Consider the following 22,783-nt stretch of genomic DNA (forward strand, 5'->3'; position numbering starts at 1 on the left):
TTACAGAAAGGCACACATGCTTTCTGGACCTGCACACCACACATGCACTCTTTCCAAGGCAAGGAGGCAAGTTCTGTTTCTTACTTTCTAGAGGAGGTGCTCGACTGCAGGCAGGAGTGCACTTTAAGGAGGTTTCTTACCTGTTTCTCTACTCTAGAGGAGAGGCACTCGGCTACAGACAAGTTTATGTGCTTTTAAGGCCTGCATGCCCCCCACACACACTCTTTCCAAGGCAAGGAAGCAAGTTCTATTTCAGAAGAGGTGCTTGGCTGTAGGCAGGCAGGCATGTTTTCTTGGTCTGCATGCCAGAAACACACTCTTTCCAAGTTATAAAGGCCGCTCACGAAAAGCAGACAAGGAGCTGGGATCAGCTTCTGCTTGCTTTGCGTCAAGCTAATTTTCGTACTGAGAGCGGGCTTCCCGTTATGTGCTTCTGATGATTAACAAAAGTAATGAAAGAATGGATGTAACCAAGGAAAACAGATCCATGCACAACTCTATTCATTGTATCTATCAACCCAGAGCTTCCCCTACCGCTCTATACATGAAAATCCCAACTTTTTGTTACTTTTCACAACTATTTGAAAGTGACAGGGTCGTCATAGTGACCAGTCAGCCAATGTGCAGAAATTATAAGCATTAGTCCAGAAGTCATTTGTACAGGAGTATAAATCACAAGTGTAAAGGACATGGGCATATATACAAATATTGTCTGAACTTTTCAAACTACCCATCTGCCTTATGAAGATATTCAGAGGGTTATGTAAATATGTTCAATTGGCTGTGCTGATTGAATTCTTGTGATCAGAAACAGAGATAAGAGGCATGGTGCATATCCATATCCCACATTTAAGCTCTCCCTTTTTTGTAGAAGTGCCTGTCTCATGTCATTCTCAAACTTCAATCTCCAGTTGTATAGCTTAATGAAGTTGGTATTTAAATAACAATGTAACAATTGAGGCATAAGATTTGTATATAAGTATGTAGTCTATTTTTTAATCTTTAACTGCTGTTGGATGCTACTTTTTTAAAATGTAGGTGCCTACATTTTAAAGTTGTAAATTTATTACCAATATTAATAAAAATAAGTTTTGGTACCATAAAGTTAGACAGTTTAGCTAAGTTCACTTAATTTCACACACTGTCAGTACATCATGAAAAATAATGTTGCCTGTACAGGTTTTGAAGTGATTCCAAAACGTTGAACTAAGCTTTGCCAGTATAACACCATGGAAATTGTACTAAATAAGATAAGATTACACAATATATAGTAACCTAAACTTTACATTAGCACTATGCATTCCTCTATGTTAGATTCTGAACCAAACATATGGTAGGAAGAAAATGTTCTGTTATATGTGGCATTTTAAGCCTCTTCTGTAGTCAAACTATGCCTGCAGAGTAACTTAGAAAGTTCCAGAATAAGGCATGCTCAGGTTTAATATTTTAAAGGATTTTTTGTAAAAGGAAAAGGGATTGGGGGAGAAGAGGATAAAAGCAGACACAGGAAATAGTTTCTAGTTACAAACTTCTAGAAACTTTTACAAGTTCTTTCTTCAAGTAGAGTGGAAAATAAGCTTTCTCTAGTCCAGGGGTTCCCAAACTGTGTTCCATGGAGCCCTCAGGGCTCGACAAGTGATAGTGAGGGGCTCCACAGTGCCATGCTGCTTTATGCCTCTGCCTCTTTCCTCCTCCTCTTCCTCTTCCTCTTTCCTCCTCCTCTTCCTCTCTCCTCCTCCTCCTCCTCCTCCTCCTCCTCCTGAGAAATGCAGGGAAATTAAAGTATAGAGCAGTGGTTTTCAACCTGTGGGTCCCCAGATGCTTTGGCCTTCAACTCCCAGAAATCCTAACAGCTGTTAAACTGGCTGGGATTTCCAGGAGTTGTAGGCCAAAACACTTGGGGACCCACAGGTTGAGAACTGGTTTAGAGCTGCTGGAACAGCAGCAACATCCTCCCAAGGCACATATGTTTTCCCCGTCTCCCTTGCCACCCAGACCTTTTCCACCCACTCCTCTCACTGCTCAGACTCTTTTTCTCATGACCCAGATCCTTCCCTCCCTCCTCTTTGCTTCCATCTGTTGGGACTGGATGGTCTCTGGAGTGGTTCCTATTAGTATTAGTATTACGAAGACTTGTTGGGGGGTGCTTTGTGATCGTGATGATTTTAGACCAAGGTTTTTTTTGTTGCTGTTGTCTTTTTGGAATTGTTCTTTAGTATCAGATTTTTTTAACCCTTCAGTGAGGACTTGGATCCACAAAAATGGTCTGAGGACAGAAGGTAGCTTTCCCTACCCCTCTACTAAGATGGCTTGACCAAACTTACATTGTCAGCTGACCAGGTGAAAGTATTTTTGCTCTGCCACAAGTAACAAAGGGTGTTTCTGCATGCACACACACCCAATCTGTGCCAAAACAAGTTTTAAAAATCCCCTTTGGTGTGGATTTTTGTCCCCACTCCCAGCAAAAAAAAAACAAAACCCAGGTTTTCCCAAGGAGTGTGGTTACATGCCATCCCGTTAACACTCCTCCCCCCCCCCCCGGCACACCATTTCCTAGCCCCAGGAGGGCTCGACAAGGAACATAATGGTGAGCAGGTAAGTTTACAATTTACAGGTACATTTGGGGTTTGGGGGGAGATGGTGGCTGCCTTCGTTTTTTGGGCTGAAAACCCAAGATGGCTATGTGGATTGGGTCTGAGGGTTGCGTGATGTGGTCCCCGGGCCCAATCCACACAGGGTCTCCATCTAGTAAGACCCGGATCTTACCATAAGATCCAGATCTTACCTGCTTTGATCCAAATTATTTCAGTTTTACCAGTAAAACTGAGACAGATCCTGCTTTATGGGTTTGTCTGGATGAGCCCAAAATGTCTTTGACCAGCAGCTTTGTGAAGGTGGACATGAATTAATTCAACAGCCTTTTCCTTCCCATCCATGCTGTACTTTAAATGCTCCCTGTCTAGGAAATTGACACACTTGCATGTAAAATGTGCCTCATACCACCAAAATATCAATTTGCTTGTGTTTTCAAAGAAAAACAAATGGAAGTGTCCATGAAACAGTTTACTGTTATGTCAGATAGCTGACAGCTTACACAGCTCCATTAGCTTTGCAATGTGTTCCAAAGAATGAAGGAATGATTGCAAATGGAAAATAATTTAATTTAATTGAGTTTAATTTTACCAAAGCCTCAAATGATTCAAATCATGGTACACAAGTATCTACAATTAATCTGTATGTGTCCATACATCTAGCCCCCTTTGGCTCAGTAACTGGGATCATAATGCTGTATAATATTATTTGTAAATGTGTTTTGTATGTTGATTTTTATTTCTCGTTTTTCAATGATAAAGAAGATTCTGCCTTCTAAAAATTATATTAGGCTGCTGGGCAGTTTAAACAATTAGCATTTCCTAGCATCTTGTTTCTGGTCAGGCATGCTGTGCACATGCAGTGCTACTGAAAAAAGACATACATTTAAATGCATCACTTTTCCAATTAGTGGCTCATGGTGGGAAGGGATAATAAGCAAAAACAGTTCCCCAGTGGTTTCATAGCCCTTCAAATCATATTTTGCTTGCAAAATGCATAAAACATTGAAGGCATTAAGTGTGCTTCTTGGGAGCAAAACTAGAATTACTATTCCTTTATAGCATGTTTAGATGCTTATTTGCACATAAAATGCATTCTATGAAAGTATAACAGAATACTTAAACTGTATCGGCTTTTACCCTTCTCCCGCTCCCTAATTTAAGATGCTCTCTGCATTTGCTGGGAGAAATCTGTTTGCCTTCACTAATTTGGGCTTGCAGGGAATGAAATGGAATCAAATGTTTTAGGACACATTTCTGGAGCTACGGTAAGCTCAGCATAGACTGGATTGCACTTGGTGATTCATACTGGAGTGTAATAGTATGCTGTCCTATCATTGAGTCATGAAACCCGTGCACAGTCAATACTTTAGTGGTTCTTGAATTGTCTTAAAAGCAGAATATAGCTTAGCATCAGGACTTCCATTTGCCATGGCTGAGATTAGCAGTTATTGAGCTGGTTCCATATCAAATGCTCCCCCTCCTCCCAATGTAGACAGTATTTTCCCTTGAACGATTTTGCACATCTCCAAACAATCATAGCATCTCAGAGTGGGAGGACGGAATAGAATGTGCCCGCTTTCTATAAGCAGACTTTACATCTCTATTTTTGAAAAAGGAGGAAGGAGGAAGCATTCAGAGGTAAAAGTTGAATCTGAGTAGAAGCAAACGCAGGGGAGTGGAGGCACTTGGTAAGTTAAAAGAGCTTGAACTGCATTTTAACCATTCTTATTGTAAGCGCTGATGAGAGCTTTCTTTCTCTTCCTAGCTGAGATTATCCTTTACTCTCTCTCTCTTTCTTAGCAATGCATTTTGATGTGAGAAGCAGACCATTTATCAGGCTATTGTCTTTATACTGTCTATAGATGTGTATCAAAAATTGGGGACATATTTATAATCAGGCTTACATTATTTGCATAGTTTGTCCTGTACTGCTTACTCGTTGGTTTAAATGGAGGTGACCTTGTGTTTCTTTTGGATCTAGTTTCATGCTTCAAGAACTGTAGATTTTTCTTCTATTTTTTTCAAAAATCATTGGCAGCTTTGTACCTTGCAGGAAAAAATACTCCACTCTGAGGCAATTAGAACTAATTAATCCAGGATCTATCTATTGCTTTGCGTCTGTCCTGTGTTTTAAAGCTATTTTTGTTATTTGTATCCTGCATCAACCATGGTATTTAGTCTATATTAACTAAGATAAGGTAAAACATTACAACCGTTCATTTCATGGACGTATTTGAAATGTGTGAATATAACAAGCATTCTTGCATTTTGTAATAATGTTTCAAAAGGCTTCTGAGGAAGTCGAGTTGGTCTACAAAGGCTTATGCTACCAAGTTGGTTCGCAGTCCTCAAGGTGCTATAAAACCCTTGGCATACTGATATTCCAGACTAACACAGTTATATCTTAGAATTATGAAATATTGTGAGTATTTACAATTCTAAGTGTAACTGATTTACATACATTTTTTAAAAAATTGTTCCATAATTATGTACTACTTTGGGAGGGCTCTTTGACATGAAAAATAGCATAAACATTGTTTTATAAAATGAAATAAAACATTCCAGTTTGACTAAAATATCCTTTGGATACTTTTTCATGTGTTTCAAGTTCAAGCTCTCAAGCTTAATTGGCCAAAAGTTCCAGAGCAAAATTCTTCTATCAAAGGAAAGGAAAGACATTTCCTTACAATATACCTAGAAGTCCTTGGGAAGCTGGTTCTATTTTGAGATGTGAACTGTAGTATATTTTACAATTGGCAATTTAGTAAATGTTTAGCAGTGTTAAGCCAAAATAGAGCACTACAGTTTTATCTCAGTTAACAAAGTAGATATGTTCCTGAGCATTACTTCTTGAAGAGAAAATTTATTTCCAGATGCTGAAAAAAGCCACAGAAAAAATAGGGCTCGATCCCTAGACCACAAAAAAGAACAATTAACAATGTTCCAGCAAAGATTTTATACAAAAATACCTATAAAACAATAAGGCATATGCAAATAAAATATTTGAGCCTTGCATAGAGAACTTGAAAACTTCTTCCAAAGTGCATCCAGGAATGACTTTCATTTTAGCAGTCTTCATTTTTCTTTTTGGTAGCCAAATACAATCTATGAATTTAAAAATATGTTTACAACTTCCAAAGTTAAAACATTCTTGTTGTTTGTTTGCTACAAACATGTGCAGAGCATTTTCCAAAAATTCCCCAAATGAGAAGAATCTTTGGAAATATATGTATATCCCTTCAGAAACATGATTGTTTTAAAAGATTTTGATACAAAAGGATCTGAAGTTGAGATTTCTGCCCTAGTAGCATATACTCAAAAGTGTGTATGTTCACATCCATATAAAATTGTATTCTTAGTGTTTTTCTGAAATAGTCGGTGCTCCCTCTGTAAAACTCTTACTAAGAAAACCACATGATAAGGGTCAATATACAGTAGTACTGCCATAAATCAAATACTACTTGAAGATGTACAACAACAATCTCAGCAGCAACAACTGTGCTATATGTATATCCCTTCAGAAACATGATTGTTTTAAAAGATTTTGATACAAAAGGATCTGAAGTTGAGATTTCTGCCCTAGTAGCATATACTCAAAAGTGTGTATGTTCACATCCATATAAAATTGTATTCTTAGTCCAGAGTGGTATAAAGTAAATTAAAGTATAATCACGAACACAGAATGTATCATACTCATATACCCATGTAGTATCAAGATTATGTGCCAGAGTAGCCTAAGGAAACTTGTAGGAGAGATACATAATAATAATAATAATAATAATAATAATAATAATAATAGAGTTGGAAGAGACCACATGAGACATCTAGTCCAACTTTCTGTGATGCAGGAAAATGTGTATCTATATTTATTTAGCATAATTCATTTTATTTGCTTGAGCAAAGCATGTGGAAATGTGTTTTTGGACCCCCAAACCCTCCAGTGGTCATTTTGGCCACTGGTGGATTTTGGGTCATAGAATAATAGAGCTGAAAAGACCACATGGGCCATCTAGTCCAACCCCTTGCCATGCAGGAAAAATACAATCAAAGTACCCCTGACAGGTGGCCATCCAGCCTCTGTCTAAAAGCTTCCAAGGAAGGAACTTCCAGCACACTCCGAGGCAGAGAGTTCCACTGCTGAACAGCTCTTACTGTCAGGAAGTCCTTCCTAATGTCCATGTAGAATCTCCTTTCCTGTAATTTGAACCCATTGCTCCGAGTTCTAGTTTCCAGGGCAGCAGAAAACAAGCCTGCTCCCTCTTCCTTATGCCATCTTTTCACATGTACTGTTGTTGAGCCAGGCATCACCCATCCTGTATCTTTGCATTTCATTTTTTTCTGCCTAAGTGTAGTATCTTACATTCATGCTTATTGAAATTCACATTGTTAGTTTTGGCCCAGCTCTCTAAACTGTTAAGGTCATTTTGAATTCTGATCCTGTACTCTGGAGTATTAGCTATCCCTCATAAATTGGTGTCTTCTGCAAACTTGATCAGCACACCCTCTAAACCAGTGGTTCTCAATGTGTGGGTCCCCAGATGTTTTGTCCTTCATCTCCCATTTTTAATATTCATATATTTGTATGTTTTAAATGGTTATGCTGATGCTTTTATGTTAAGCTGTTTTGAGTCCCCATGGGGAGTTAAAGCAGGGAATAATAATCATCATCATCATCTATATAATAGGCTTGGGCGGTTTCGTTCGTTAATTTCGTAATTCGTTATTAATTCGTATTTAAATTAGCTTACGATCCAATATTGAGCCATGCAGGACTACTGTGAGGAGTAATTAAAAATCAAAACAATTTTTCCAATTTATTTCGTATTGTTTCGTAATTGGTTCAAAATTGTTTCGAAATTGTTTCGTAATTGTTTCATAATTATTTCCGTATAAGTTTTATAGTTGCAAGTTTTATAGTTGTTTGTTTTATCAGTGATAAAAAATAAATTATCACACCAACAGTCAACAACAGAGGGAGAGGGAAGCTTCAGAAGTTCCCCCTGTCCCATTTGGAGGGTTTTTTAGCATATTGCGCAATTGCGTCCGCCATTAACAAATCGATTCGTAATTTTACGAAATTTCATATATTTCGAACTTTTTTAAAGTAAAATTTCTGAATTCTTTAAAAAAACAAAACGCAAGGGCCCCCCTAAAAACGAAACGAGTTTAGAACCAAATTTTTCTGTGGTTACCCAAGCCTACTATATAAATAAAAATGAATTTTTCCTTTGTGGGATTAACATAATTCAAAAAGCACTGGGCGAATTGACACCAAATTTGGACACAATACTCCTATCACGCCAATGAGTGACCATCACTCATAAAAACACTTAAATAACACAACATAAGGGACTTAAAAAGCTAAAAAAAATTCATTGCAACACATGTGCATAACCACATATACATATACACAAATATATATACCCACATATACACATATATACACACACAAAACACATATACAAAGACTGGGCCACAGTAACACATGGCAGGGGACAACTAGTAATAATAATAAATATGTTGAACAATACTGGGCCCAGGACCGAACCCTGCAGCACTCCATTAGTCTCTTCTTTTTAGGATGAATTAGAACCATTGGTGAGCACCCTTTGGGTTTAGTCACTTAACTAATTACAGATCCACCTAATAGTAGCTTTGCCTAGCCCACATTTTACTAGTTCGATTGCAAGAAGGTCATAAGGTACTTTGTCAAAGGCCTTACTGAAATCAAAATACACTACTTTTAAGACATGAGGAAGATAAAACCTGCAGAATCCTTGCCTTGTTTTGGGTGGTATTGACACTGAACATTGTTAATACATTCTTTATCTCTTTGCAGCTGTAAGGTCAGTATTACTATTTAAATTTATTTTAATCTCACATTTAGGTCACCTTACTCTCAGATTGTAGTTAAAATGCAATTTAAAATATCATTCTTAATCATGAGCTACTATTCTATTGCTTGGTTTGGTTCCATACTGGCAGTTCAGTCTTGCTATCCTTTGTTCGTTCATTTAGTTTAGTTAGATTCCAATGTATTGATATAGCATGGATGAAGAACATGTCATGCTCCCTCTTTAGACTTCTGTTGACTCTGACTATTGGCTGTACTAGTTTTGCAGTGCAACAACATTTGTTTCTTGTTCCTGCTAAAGAACATATGACAAAAGGTGTGTGTTTACAGCTTAGTAGAGCTCAAGCTTTGCATGCAGAAGGTCCCAGTCAGAATTGCTGGTATCTCCATCCAAGACAAATACCATGGTGGCAGCTATATCAGTGAAGTGAAAGTGCAATTCTGGGTTTTAGTACTTTTAAGGAACTGTCCAAAGTGCTGATCTATTTGAAGGATGAGTAGCTCATTTATGGTTTCGACTAATGCCCAGAGTAGATTCCCAAGATATGAGCCACCAGTTATCATTGGGACAAAATGAAGAAGGAGTAGATTAGATGGATCAATGATCCAGATTTTTATTTATTTATTTATTTATTTATTTACTTACCATATTTATATACCGCCTTTCTCAGGCCGAGAAAGGCAGCACAATTCGATGCCCCGAATAACATAAAATACAATTAAAAACATTTAAAATACAATATAAAACCATAAAACCCATAAAAACATAAGTCCTCAGCATCTCCTTACTAACATCATTTTCCAGTTGCATCATTCAGTTGTTCCATGTATCCAGATTTGCCTGTTACACTGCATTTGTAAATGCTTGCTCAAAAAAGCCAGGTTTTAACTTTTTTATGAAATATTAGGAGGGAGGGGGCCGATCTAATGTCCCTAGGAAGGGCGTCCCATAGTCGAGGGGCCACCACTGAGAAGGCCCTGTCTCTCATTCCTGTCAAACGTATCTGCAAAGAAGTCAGGACCGAGAGCAAGGCCTCTCCGGATGATCTTAGAGTCCTAGATGGTTCATAAGGAGAGATATGTTCAGACAGGTAAGCTGGGCCGGAACCATTTAGGGCTTTATAGGCTAAAGCCAGCACTTTGAATTGTGCCCGGTAGCAGACTGGCAGTCAGTGGAGTTTGCGCAGCAGAGGAGTTGTGTGCTCCCTGAGCACCGCTCCTGTTAGTAACCTGGCTGCCACCCATTGGACCATTTGAGGCTTCTGAACAATCTTCAAAGGCATCTCCACATAGAGCGTGTTGCAGTCGTCTGTATGGGATGTAACCAGAGCGTGGACTTCCCAAGATACGGGCACAGCTGGCACACAAGTTTTAACTCTGTAAATGCTCCCCCAGTCACCACCGAGACCTGGGGTTCCAGGCTCAGTGGTGAATCCAGGATCACACCCAAGCTGCGAACCTGCGTCTCTACTAAGAGAGCTCTACTAAGGTGCATCAATTTGTTTGTTTCATATTTTCAGAAATCATTTTAATATGACATTCCTGCACTCCAAGCTTAGTGCTCCCCAGCAACAAGAATCTGGCCCACTCTGTGTTTATGTAGTAAAATATGTTGAAATTAAAACCCACAAGATACAGTCCTTACCCACAGGGATGAAAATGTATTCTAAGTGGTTGCTTTAATCTTCCCATCACAGCTGTTTTAAATATAATGGTCTTTGGAGACCTAATTAGTACAAGAGCATTGCCTCCCAAAGAAGGATTAAAGTAAGGTCTACTTTAAGGAGCACTTTCAGCATATATTGAATAATATGTCAGATGTTTAAACTGAACCATTTGTTTGGTTTGATTTTCTTGTAGGCTTCTCTCCCCTTGCATTCTTTTAAAATGCAAATAAAGCTAAAAGGGGTAATTTGATAGCAAGTCTATCTATCCTACAAGCATTAACAAGAACAGTATTTTCTTTTTTAATTGAATTGTTCAATTAAAATAATATATGTTAATAACTGTTCAGTGTCATTTCAAGCAACCAAATGTTTTCCTCCTGGAATCACTCTGTCTAATGGTAGGGCGGGCTCTGCCTCTTTTGCTTAGGTAGACAAATCTCAGAGCATCTTTGAAATGTACCTGCATCTGAATGTGTTTTAGCTGCTTCTTATCATCATTCTTGTCACTCAGATGGCTCAGTGTTGACATTCCTTACAACATAGACATGATAGGATGAATTGTGACAGGGAAGTAATGGAACAAAGTTTACACATAATTTAGTCATATTATGATTCTTGATGTTTCGAGAAGAGTGAACTGCTTATGGCAGACTACCTTTTAATGGTGTTCCAGATCTGATATAATTATGTAACATTTGGCTGTGCTTGTCAACATTCAACATGTTTAATGTGATCGTAGATATGCTATTCAGCTCATAGTTATAGCAGTTGTTACACTATAAAAATGAAGAATAGAGTGAAATGAGAGATATAAAAAGTATATTAACAAAACAGATGAATGTGCAAGCATTTATTTGTGTTGTCTAATTGTCAAAGAAGAGCAAATAAAAATAGAATAATACAGGTGAAAATTACTTTGTGGAAATGGGTAGCATGTTGAACTAGAAAATTTGAACTCTTAAAGTGTTTCTTAGCTATGAAGCTCACCAGGGAACATTAATGAGTCAATAACTTTCATTTTTACCTACCTCATAGGACTATTGGAAGGATAAAATGTGATGATCCCTATACTCTGAAGGAAGGGCATACTTTTTTATAGATATATATTCAGAATGTCACTTTGTGGATGTAGATATATCCCGAGAAAGGGAAATTATTTCAAAGTACTGAATTAAATCTATTCAACTTGAAAAAATCAAATCAGAATACCATAATGCATTTCCAGATTCACAGTACATTCCTTTAGATATGCACCCCATATATATAATCTCATATACATAAGCTTCTTTATTTTGACTCAGAGGTATGTAGATACTGGATTACCACTTCAGTTGCTTTGCTTTTCCCCCCCACCAATAATATCAATATCTTTATCAATCATTTCTGATACAAATACCAGTTCCCATGCATTCTCTTTGAAAACAAAACTATTGAAATATACAATCCAGATAAATGTTTATCTACATGTGATTAAAATTATACATGTTGTTTACATGCCCTATATGGTTTGGGTCCTGGTTACCTACAGGATAACCTTTTCCCATATAACCCGCCCCTTAGGACACTAAGGTCCTCAGGCCCTCTGAGGAATGCTTCCTCCAACCAAGCAAAACCCAACCAACCAAAGCCCACCACACACAATGTGATGACCTGGCTCAAGCTCTGTGAGAAGAGGCAAGTAACACATCGCAGCAGCAAAAACAACTACCATATATTCCTGCATATAAGACGACTGGGCGTATAAGACGACCCTCCAACTTTTCCAGTTAAAATATAGAGTTTAGGATATATTCACCATATAAGATTACCCCTCTTACAACGCACACCAAATAAAAATTTGAAAAGCATCAGATTTGATTTCAATATGGCAATTTTCCAACTGGCTACCATCACTCAGAGGACATTTTGATCGGCCACCCCAAGACTGTGGAATTACCTGTCAGAAGAGCTTCAACCACTAAATGAATCATTAAAACACAGTTAAAGACCTGTCCTACCCAGTCAATTTTAAATTTACATTTTAATAGTGTTGGTAGTAAATCATTGTTTTATGCTTTTTAATATATGTATTTTATGGTCTTTTGTTTCATTCACACACACACACACACACACAATGTGGTATCCTGGCTCGAGCTCTGTGAGAAGAGGCAAGTAACATATAGCAGCAGCAAAAACAACTACCGTATATTCCAGCATATAAGATGACTGGGCATATAAGACAACCCCCAACTTTTCCAGTTAAAATATAGAATTTAGGATATATTTGCCATATAAGACTACCCCTCTTACAATGCACACTGAATAAAAATTTAAAAAGCATCAGATTTGATTTCAGTATGGTAATTTTCCTATTACTGTACCTCCTTCTCTGCCTCTCAGATCTCGCGCACCTGCACCGCTTCACTGCAGTCTTCAGGAGTGAGGTCTGAGAGGCAGAGGAGGAGGTACGGTAATAGGATACAAGGGCGGGCCAGACATGTAAAAGAGGTGTGTTTGTCTGGGCCCAGAGCCACTCTATCTCTTTTTTCCATTCCCCGGGACCCCCGGAAGCCTGCAGCTTGCTCTGCCCTTCACTTACACCTTCCCAGTGAGGCGCCCCTTCACCTCACCATTGGAACCGCATTAAGTCCACGAATCCTGATGAATGGATTTTCTTCTACCGTACTTGTACAGCATCGCCCTTAATGCTTTCATACAGTTGCTGCATATGGCAGGGACACGGCCATTGTTATTTTTGAGCTTCCCACACCATATGCGGCAACCACAAATTCTCCAATCTAATTGGAAGTTTCAGCACCCGCTCTATAAGACGACTCCCGCGTATAAGACGACTCCCGCATATAAGACTACTTCTGTGTATATGACTACTTCCGTGTATAAGACTACTCCCATGTATAAAACCACTCCCACGTATAAGATGACCCCTCATATAAGACGACCCCTGACTTTGGAGAAGATTTTCTTGGGTTAAAAAGTATTCTTATACACCAGAATATACAGTATCATTATCTTCATCATTATTATCATTATCATTATCATTATTGTTGTTATGGCCATCTGTTTTTAACAAAATCTATCTGCTAAGCTTTCACATATTTGTCTAATGTAGAATTCTACCATATTGGTTCATGCTTATGATTCTAATTTGGAAAGGGTCATAGCTCAGTATCTATCTACTTTACATGCAGAAAATTGTATCTGTGGCAGCAGGAATGGGGAATATAGAGACTTCCAGATTTATTGCTTCATTCCTTGGTTGATTTATTGAATTTATATCCCATCTTCTCTCATGTTGGGATTCAAAGTATTTTATAATAATTTCAAAACAATTAAATTGTTTTGTTCTACACATGGTGCATGGAGGGGCTACCATGTGCTCATATGGGGTTTCCCTCTGAGCCCTGCCTGTTGGGCCTATTAGAATAAAAGAAAGCCATGACATGTCTTATGCAAGCTGTGTCTATTTAATGGGGCAAGCACCTCCATCGCTCAGTTGCATTCTGGCTCTAGAGAGAGATGCTTCCCTCCAATTGCCTTGCTGCTTGCTCACAGTTTTAGCTTTTGGCTTGGCTCATTGAATTTAATTTAACTTTGTGATTTTCCTGGATTATTTTCTTGATTTTTTTTAAGGGACTGGGAGTTGGAAAGTATGGGTGGGTGTGCAGTGTTTGGGGACTGATGGGTGGGTGTGCTTTTCTTTTAGGATAGCTCTGAGCTTTGAGTTACCCTTTAGCTTTTACTAAAGCCTTTAGCTTCTGCTCTTCCCTCCCTCCTCTCTTTAAGAAAGCACTTTAAAAGATTATTTTATTAATAATTATAAGAATTCTAGCAAATAGCAGAGCCTCATTATCAGAAAAACCTTCCTACCACCAATACCTATTAATGTCTTTCCTTTGCAATCTCATCACAAGTTCTCTCTGTTGTTTTATTATACTTCTCTCTGTGCTCTCTGCCTTCTTAATTTCATTTAATAATAATAATTTAGCTGTTGCCTATAACAATAAAACTTTTGGGCTTCTGTGGAATCTTTGCCAAGCCAACAGAACCCATTGTCTCTCTCCAACTCCAACCTCTATCAAGACATAAAAGATTATTGTTATTATTATTTGCACTATTCATAAGAACTCTCCCTGGAATCCCAAAGCTGATGTTAAGGTAGCAAAAGGAGGTCATTATAAATGTCACCTACCTACAGGTGCCTTTTTAAAACTTAAAAGTTACTCCTGAAGGTACAATTGTACATTTTTATTAGTAAAGAAAGCGTAATAGTGGGCTTTGTGATGTTGAAGTGCATCTTAGCCATTTGCCAGGAAGGAATTGTGCCCTGCTGCTGCTTCTGGAGACATTACAGGGCAGGACCAGCAGGGATACCTTTTGGGAATTTTTTTAAAGGAGATTTTATTTCTACGAGTAAGAAAATAAATTCCTAAAAATCAGGGGATGACCCAAATGTTATGAAACTTGGTGGGCTAACGGTGATAGATGTGTCCTCCAAGTTTGGTTATTTTCATCCTAAGAGCCCTAAAAATGACAGGAAAAGGAGCCCTTTAGCCGCCCCACCCCCCATTGCCACCAATAGGTTGGATCTTGTTGCATTTTTTTTTTTGCTGCAGACTAAAAACAGCTTTTAGCACATCCACCCTTTTTCAGGAGATGCACAAAAATGGGTCTGTGGCTCCTCCAAAATTCGGAAGCAGAAACCGATTGCAGTTCAGCTGAACTGCACAAGCCTATGGCTTATACATCTTGGCTCTGGTGGCTCTACTCCCACAGAGGTGATTTTTCTCTCTTGGTTTTCAGTTTGTTCCGACAGTCACAGAACCACCAGAACTGATTTCTGACAAGACCTAGCTGTTCTCTGTGAGATTCTGGAGAACTAATCAGAAATAGCACGTATAAAGGAAGAAAAAGTGTCAAGACTGAGAGGAATGTCCTCTATCATCGGAAGAGAAACTGACATAGAGCAAGTTACAGAAAGTGGGATGAAATAAGCATTACTAATGACAAGGTTTAACACCATCACTTGTTTCGGTTAGCAAAGTAATGAAAGTAAGTCCCCTCTATTCTGTATTAATATAATTGGGACTACAATTTGTCCTCCAGATTTGTAAGGTTAGGGGCACAGAACCTCTATGAAAATGGAAAAACTGCAAATTTTGTGACACATACTCCTCAAACATGTATGCCACAGATTCCTTTCCTATCAACAATCCCAGTCCATTCCTCCCTTTCCCTTCTAGCCACTACAATACCTAAGGTACATTTTCAGTCTCTGCCCCAGTGATCCAGCTCCTCATCCCACTCTTGCTCCACTTTGTATCCTCTCCTACCTACTACATCAACTTTTAACTCCCTTTCACACTTTTCACCAGTATGTCCCAGCTACAGTTTCACCAAAGTAACAGCCTGGCGCTGTTGGGAAATCATGGGAAAGTGCTTTACAATCTGGTTGAGGCTTCATGGAGAGAAGGTGGAAAAGGGAGTGTTGGCCAGATATCAGAGAAGAGGCAGAGGGGCAGCAGAGAGTAGAGCAAGAGATTGAGCTATTTAAGTAGCAGCTACACATGAATAATCACAATGAATAATTCTGCATTTAAAATGACTCTTGCTTCTTTTTTACATTCTATCCATAAATGGAAAGTAGAAGGCGTCAAGTTAGAGAGTGAAGTTTTCTTCCAATTTTATTTGGAGACGGGCAGTTATGAAGAAGATGGGTTCTGTAGTTTTGTGCTTAAGTTGAATGTGTACGTAAGTCAGAACAGGTACTTTTAACAGTATAACCCTAGCCATAAATACCTAATTTTTAGCTTTAGATAGCATAGAGAAGGGTTAACACCCCTATGGGTGTCTGTTCCTCTGTTCAGAAGATTTCACCTCACTTCTGTCCCTGTGACAATTGGATTTTGAAAAAGAAAAATTGGCTTGTTGTGGAAACAGGGATTGGTGAGAAAGCTTCAGTGGGGACACCTTTTCCCCATGATAACACTTTCAGGAGTGAATTTCACTTCTGAGTGGCAGATTTCCCTCACTTCCTATTGTCTTACTACCATTCTTAACTCTGAGTCATTTGTAAGTCGGATGTTTGTAAATCGGGGACTGCTTGTACTATATATTTACCTGAACTTCCATGATTAGTTGCCATTAATCTTATGCTGTAATAGGTAAAGGTGTCTTTGAAATCTTTTGTGTTTTTGCTGCAACAGATTAGCACAGCTCCTCCTTTGAAATAGTCATCTGAAGATAAAGGCATCTAATAGCATTTCCTATTCCTTTTGGTGCTAAATATATCTGTGCAGCAACTACATTTTAATACATATAATAAAGAAACTTGGTCTAGAATACATTGGAAAGATAACATAGAAGGTATAGGCAAGCTTTGGATTGATAATGATGTCAGTTGCATGTTCCATAAAGATGAATGAGAAGCATGCCAATTGGTGAGTAAAAAGCTTGTACTGAAACAACTCTACATCTTTCTATCCTCCTCTCTTTCAGTATTTAATTCTTACTTGGGTGCCATAGATCCTTTAGTTTTTAGGCCCCACACTCTCCCTTCTTGTACTCTCATTTGTTCAGAATCAGTGCTACTGCTTTTGCATTAGTTCATTCATTTAATCATTCAAATGCACAGTCAAATTTTGTGGTACTCAGATATGGACTGACTCATCACATGATGCATAATCTGAATGCTCAATCACAATATTGTTGTTTTTTTAAAAAAATACTTAGTAATAGGATTTGACTGCATAATTACTTTACATAACACAATCTATGGCCTTGGAATCTAGGGCTATGAAAAATTAACACAGACATTTTTGCAGCACAGGGAGGTGGGGGCTACTTTCCTTTTAACTGAGTGTGACTAATGTTCTTTAAATGAGAATTTATTTTATGGTGGTAATTAGCATAAACTACAATATAGGTAAGTGGAAGAAAGAGAGCTGGAAATAGCAATTTTTCATTATTCTAAGCACATGGAATGATAGGATTTGCAGAAGGCAGTAACTCATGACTGCTAAAATGCAGGTCAACATTAAAGGATTCTGAAATAAGTAGATAGTGTTCTTATTTTTCTTTTAAATGAACCCTTTATTGTAATATCTTCTACAAGGATAGCTGCTCTTCCTGTCCAAATCCTTTCCACAGAGGAGAACATTGTGATTTATCAGACGGTTAAGAGGCTGAAAAGCTTTTACATTCATTGTAATCTGCTAGGAAATGCACAGAGAATAGGCACATAGATTTAGAATTTATTGTGGAAAATAAAATATAGGCAAAATGCCAGCCAGTTATATTTTTGGTAACTTTTCAAACAAAATGAGTTATAAAATAAAATCTCCAATAATCACAAGAGGGCTGGAAGAGGAGAGATATATGATTATAGGCATCTGTTCAAACTTGGTAGACATGTTTGCTACCAGTTGGGTGGCAAATCTGTTCAACATCTACTGTGTTGAATCACACAAAAGCATATATACACACACTTGATTCACTGACCAAACTTTGTAACTGTCCACTAATTGCTGTACTTTCATGGATCACTGCCTCTCACAAATAAAATATTCGCATCTCTCACTGACCTTTAGCTTCTTACTGACCTTGAAAAACAAGGCATTTGAAGAATGAGTGAAGTATACATGGAAATGGAAAGAACAGATGCTAATTTGGAATGATTTTCCCCAACCTAAATGTTCACAGACAGAAGACTCCCACAATTCCTATGGAACAGCCCTATAATCATATTTGTAGCCCATATTGGGGGGGGGGGGTCTAGTGACATTATCATACAGAGCTTAAATCGGTGGCATATGCCAATGAAGCCCTAGGTCATCCACGGAGTCCACCAACTCCCATCAAATGACGTCCGCGGAGCTCCATGGGCAATGTAGGGCGGGCTTCCTGTGTTGCCATAGGAAGGAATTGGGGGGGGGGGGAAGCTGTATGATCAATGCTTCCCCCCATGAGATCATCTGACCCAGGAACAGAGAATGGGGTGGTGAGTTCCCCACACTCCCCAATGAGGGTCGTTGGGTTTGCTGCAACATGTGACAATTCTGTGATGATGGCTATGTGCAGGGTAGGAGATTTAAAGAACCAAAAGAGACTTTTTGAGCTAGCTTCTAAATGTGTCCCTGTAAATTCAGAAGGGACTCCTTTTATGACATTCTTTGTAAATCACTTGGTATGATTGCACAGTCACATTTAAATGTTTGAGTTATTGAATTATAACTTAATGCATCAAATGAATTCAATTTGTTTATGATTGTGAAATAGTTTATCTAATTGGAAATGTTTAACATTGCCAAATTTATTTTCACACCTAATATTTCAAGCTGTGTCTAAATATCTTGTCAGTTCACCTCTACAGTGAAAGGACTTCTTGGTACTATGGACAAATCCTGAAAAGAATAGTGAAACTAAAGTCAAAGGGACTTTAGTTTCACTATTCTTTTCAGGATTTGTCCATATTTCTCTTTATTATTCTCTTTCTCTCTCTAAAAACATTTGCTTATTGAGAAAAAGGGTGGTCTCCATCTTCTACACAGGGATTGAAATTTGACCTCCATTTTACGGGAGGAGGGGGAGAGACTGGTTTAGTGGTTTGAGCATTGGATTATGTCTATAGAGGCCACATTTGAACAAAACATTATCCATAGAAATCCACTGGGTAACCTTGGGCAAGCCACATTCTCTCAACTTCAGTGGAATGCAAAGACAAACCTTAACTTGCTCTAAACAAAGCTTTCAAGAATCCTTTTATGGTTGCCATAAATGTGAAATGACGTGGAGGCACATAACAAAATAATGGAGGGAGGGAGAGTTCTCTGTGCCTTTGACTCTGTGGTTCTATTTGGCTTTTCTACCTAGATTACTGTATTCCCAGCAGAGTAGACACGCTACTAGAAAAGCAGAGAGAATGTGTGTTTACATTTCCTATTAAATAAACATTACTTCTCCTTGAACCAGAATTGACCTTCTGATGCCACATATTCTGAAGTGGACTGCAGTAACCAAAACAATTGCATGTACCATTTATACTTGACAAAAGTGCCTCCAACTGGGCAAGGACTGGAGAAGTCTACCCTTCAGTTTGCCTTGAACCATTAGACTCACTGAGTGATCTTTGTCCAGTTGCTATTTCTAAGCTTCACCTTCACAGAGTCACCATGAGGGTAGTACTGATAAGGAGAATACAGTATGTTTTCTTGAGATCTTTAGAGTAAAAGTGGGATATTAAAAGGGTAAATACTTCTACAAAAAAATCAATTGAATAGCGGTGCTTAAAGGAAGAGTGTCATAAATGAGAGCAGTAAGATATTTGTTGAACTTGTGAATTAAATGTAATAGCTTTTCTGTGGTTTGCTTTATTTAAAAAAAATGTCCAGAACACTGCAGAATAAAACAGAAAGAAGCAGTAACAGTTGTAAATACTTGTGCTATGGACATAATTATTTGCAAAACCATACTTAAACAGATTATGCTCTCTATTACGGCTGCAAAATGAGATCCATTTGGAAACATTGCAGAAAAGCAAACAGATTACAGGGTGCTACACAAGGCCCAATTATAATTAAAAGATTGTAAATTTTTCACTATTTCCCCCCACCAGCTCATTCTTCCTAAAATAAAGTAGGAAATCTGAATTATGTTGACACACTATAATATTTTTGCCCTCTCTGAAACCTTCCTTCCTTCCTTTGTTTTTCCCTCCAGGCTTTTAAGGGCTCAATCCCTGGAATGGTATTACAATAATGTGAAAAGTCGTTTCAAGCGTTTTGGAAGTGCCAAAGTCCTGAAGAACTTGTATAGAAAACATCGGTTGGAGACTGGAGCTTATTCTGATTTACTAGGTAAAGATAAAACAATGGAGAGTTCTCTGCTAACTTTTTCGCTGATGTATTTTTTTCAACGCTCTAAAGCCATTCTTTAGCCAAGCCACTGAGTAAAGGAATAAAAGATAGGGAGAAGAAAATGTTTGAAGAGATGTATCATTTTTCTTTTAAAAGGAAGAAGAAGGAAACTTAAGCCAGGAGCAGAGGATAGCTGCTTCTTGGTGGCTTAATGTACCTATTAAATACGAAGGCTAGAACATGCTAGTTATTGGTTCAAGCATGCTTTGGCTTTAGATATCACCTCTTCCACCCCCTTCCCCTCTTCCTCCTCCTCCTGTAGCACCTCTTTCTTCCTTTCATCTTGCCAGTTTGACTATAAGACATTTCTCTTGTGCCATTTGTTACAAGATCAAACATTATCAATTTGTGAAATGATGTCCTTTAAAATCCAGGACCTCTCTCAAGTCCAAATGTCAGATTCAAAGCAATTTCATATTTGCTTATTGTGTCCTCTCTATCATTTCAGCAAATAGTCCACAGAGTGAGAAACTTTCTTATGTGAAAGAGAAACATGCTGAAGAAAAACATCCTAAAATGAATTTTCAGGCAAATATCTCTATGTTAAGGATATTCCACTGCCACCTGTTTTGAAATTTACTGACATATTCTAGAGAGAACATATTTGCCCTAGTACGCAATAAGATATTCAAGAGCAACGATAACAACAATGATCTTTTTTTATGCAGAAGTAGGAAGCATATGTGAAGGAACCATAGAAAATGAGGGAAGCATATGTGGCAGTGACTCTACTTTCTACAGACAGTCAGAAGGTAATTGTTATAAATGCTGTTATGTTTACCATTGATGTAGTGGAGTCAGAACTCATAGGATCAAAGCTCTAGGATCTTGCTATTAGAAGGGACTATAATATTTCCTGCCACTATCACCCATGGACTCTTCTGTCTCTTTAAGTTTAGCTGCAGCACTCACAATAGCTGTAAGGGAAAGAAATAGCTGTCTTGGTCAGCAAGATTCATTAGCTTTACAAAAGATATGTTTCAGATAGAGATGAGAAATGAGAGAGGGCTCGAAAAAGATCCACACATGTGCTAGATAGTCTGAGGGCTGTTTGGGATATTGCTATAATAATTATCAGAATGAGGGCTTGTACAGGCAGTCAACAAGCTGGTTCTTAAGTTGAATTTGTATTTAAATCAGAACAGGCACAGTTTGTAAGTGTAACTTCAGCCTTTTTTTTGGCTTTGGATAGCATAGGGAAGAGTTAACACTAGGGCTGGGCGGTTTCGTTCGTTAATTTCGTAATTCGTTATTAATTCGTTATTTTTTTTATAACGAAGCGATATTGAACCATTCAGGAGCAACTAAAAAACGAAACGAATTTTTCAATTCGTTTCGTAATTGTTTCGTAATTGTTTCGTAATTGTTTCGTAATCGTTTCGAAATCGTTTCGTTATTATTTCCGCATGTCTGGTGCAAGTTTTAGGGTTGCTGTTTGTTTTATCAGTGAAAAAAATATATAATTATAACACCAACAGTCAACAACAGAGGGAGAGGGAAGCTTCAGAAGTTCCCCCTGTCCCACTTGGAGGTTTTTTTAGCGTATTGCGTGATCGCGTCCGCCATTAACGAATCGATTCGTAATTGTTTCGTTATTGTTTCGTAATTGTTTCGTAATTTCCGAAATTTCGTAAATATCGAACTTTTTTAAAGAAAATTTTCGGAATTCTTTTAAAAATCGAAACGCAAAAACCCCCTAAAAACGAATCGAGTTTAGAAACAAATTTTTCCGTGGTTGGACAGCCCTAGTTAACACCTCTGTGGTGTTTGTTTTGCTGTCTCTGCCCCTGTTCAGAAGATTTCACCTCACGTTCTCTCCCCGTGATAATTGAAAAAAAATGACTTGTTGTGGAAACAAGGACTGGCGAGAAAGCTTCAGTGGAAACACCTTTTCCCCATTATAACTCTTTCAGCAATAAATTTCTCTTCCTAGTATTAGATTCTTCTCACATCCTGTTGTCTCACTCCCATTCTTAACTAGGAGCCATTTGTTGGATGTTTGTAACTCGGGGACTGCCTGTACTTTAAAACTGACCCCCCCCCCCTATACCATTGGTGTTTATTGTAAGAAATTGGAAGTGTTTTTTATATTAGTACAGAATTGGGAAAAGTTACTTTTTGTTTACCACAGCACCCAGGATATCATAGTTGACATGATGAGTCCATACGAGTTGGGATGTTCTGAGTACTGTACTACAAGCATTTCCCAAGTATTAATACAGTCAGCCCTGGGGTTTAACATTCACAGTTTTGATTATCTGTGAGCTTGCACCACCTGGCTGCTTCTCAGAGTTGGTGCTGCCACTGCTTGCCTTGGAAATGTCCATCAGGTCACCTCCTTAAGAAGGTTACTTGTGTCTCTGTCCTTAGAAGGTGACAGCATGGGGGTGATGACTCATCCCCGCCCGTTACTTAACTTCTGCCTTGGGAATGCTCACTGGGTGTCCCTGTCTTTGGGAGGCAATGCCATGGTGGAAGATGACTCATGTCCTGGTCACCACTTGAGGACAAAGATTGTTCGTAGATTGCTTGCCCCATCACCATTGTATTCATGGTTTTTCACTTTCACACGTGTGTGTATGCACCCCTAAAGCCCACAAATGTAGAGGGCTGACCATATATTGGTACTTCCATAATAAAACATTGGCTTATATTCCAGGTTTATAAATAGCCCCTTCTGCTGGCCTGTTTGTAAGTAGATCTGTCTTCAGGCAAACCGATAGGGATGTTTTAATAAACTGGATCCATTTTCCCCTT

The 22,783-nt window shown here is 38.3% G+C and overlaps 1 protein-coding gene across 3 annotated transcripts in view; it reads left to right on the forward strand.

The window, feature by feature from the left end:
- Window positions 1-22,783, forward strand: part of MYRIP (myosin VIIA and Rab interacting protein) — a 186,378-nt gene that overhangs the window by 110,717 nt on the left and 52,878 nt on the right. For all 3 annotated transcript variants that reach the window (XM_060781754.2, XM_060781756.2, XM_060781755.2), the window contains exons 4-5: window positions 19,830-19,966; window positions 20,695-20,778. In XM_060781754.2, coding sequence (XP_060637737.2) covers window positions 19,830-19,966; window positions 20,695-20,778 — 221 coding nt within the window. The remainder of the gene's footprint in view (window positions 1-19,829; window positions 19,967-20,694; window positions 20,779-22,783) is intronic.

Source organism: Anolis sagrei, chromosome 6, assembly GCF_037176765.1.
Source record: "Anolis sagrei isolate rAnoSag1 chromosome 6, rAnoSag1.mat, whole genome shotgun sequence".
Lineage (NCBI taxonomy): Eukaryota > Metazoa > Chordata > Lepidosauria > Squamata > Dactyloidae > Anolis > Anolis sagrei.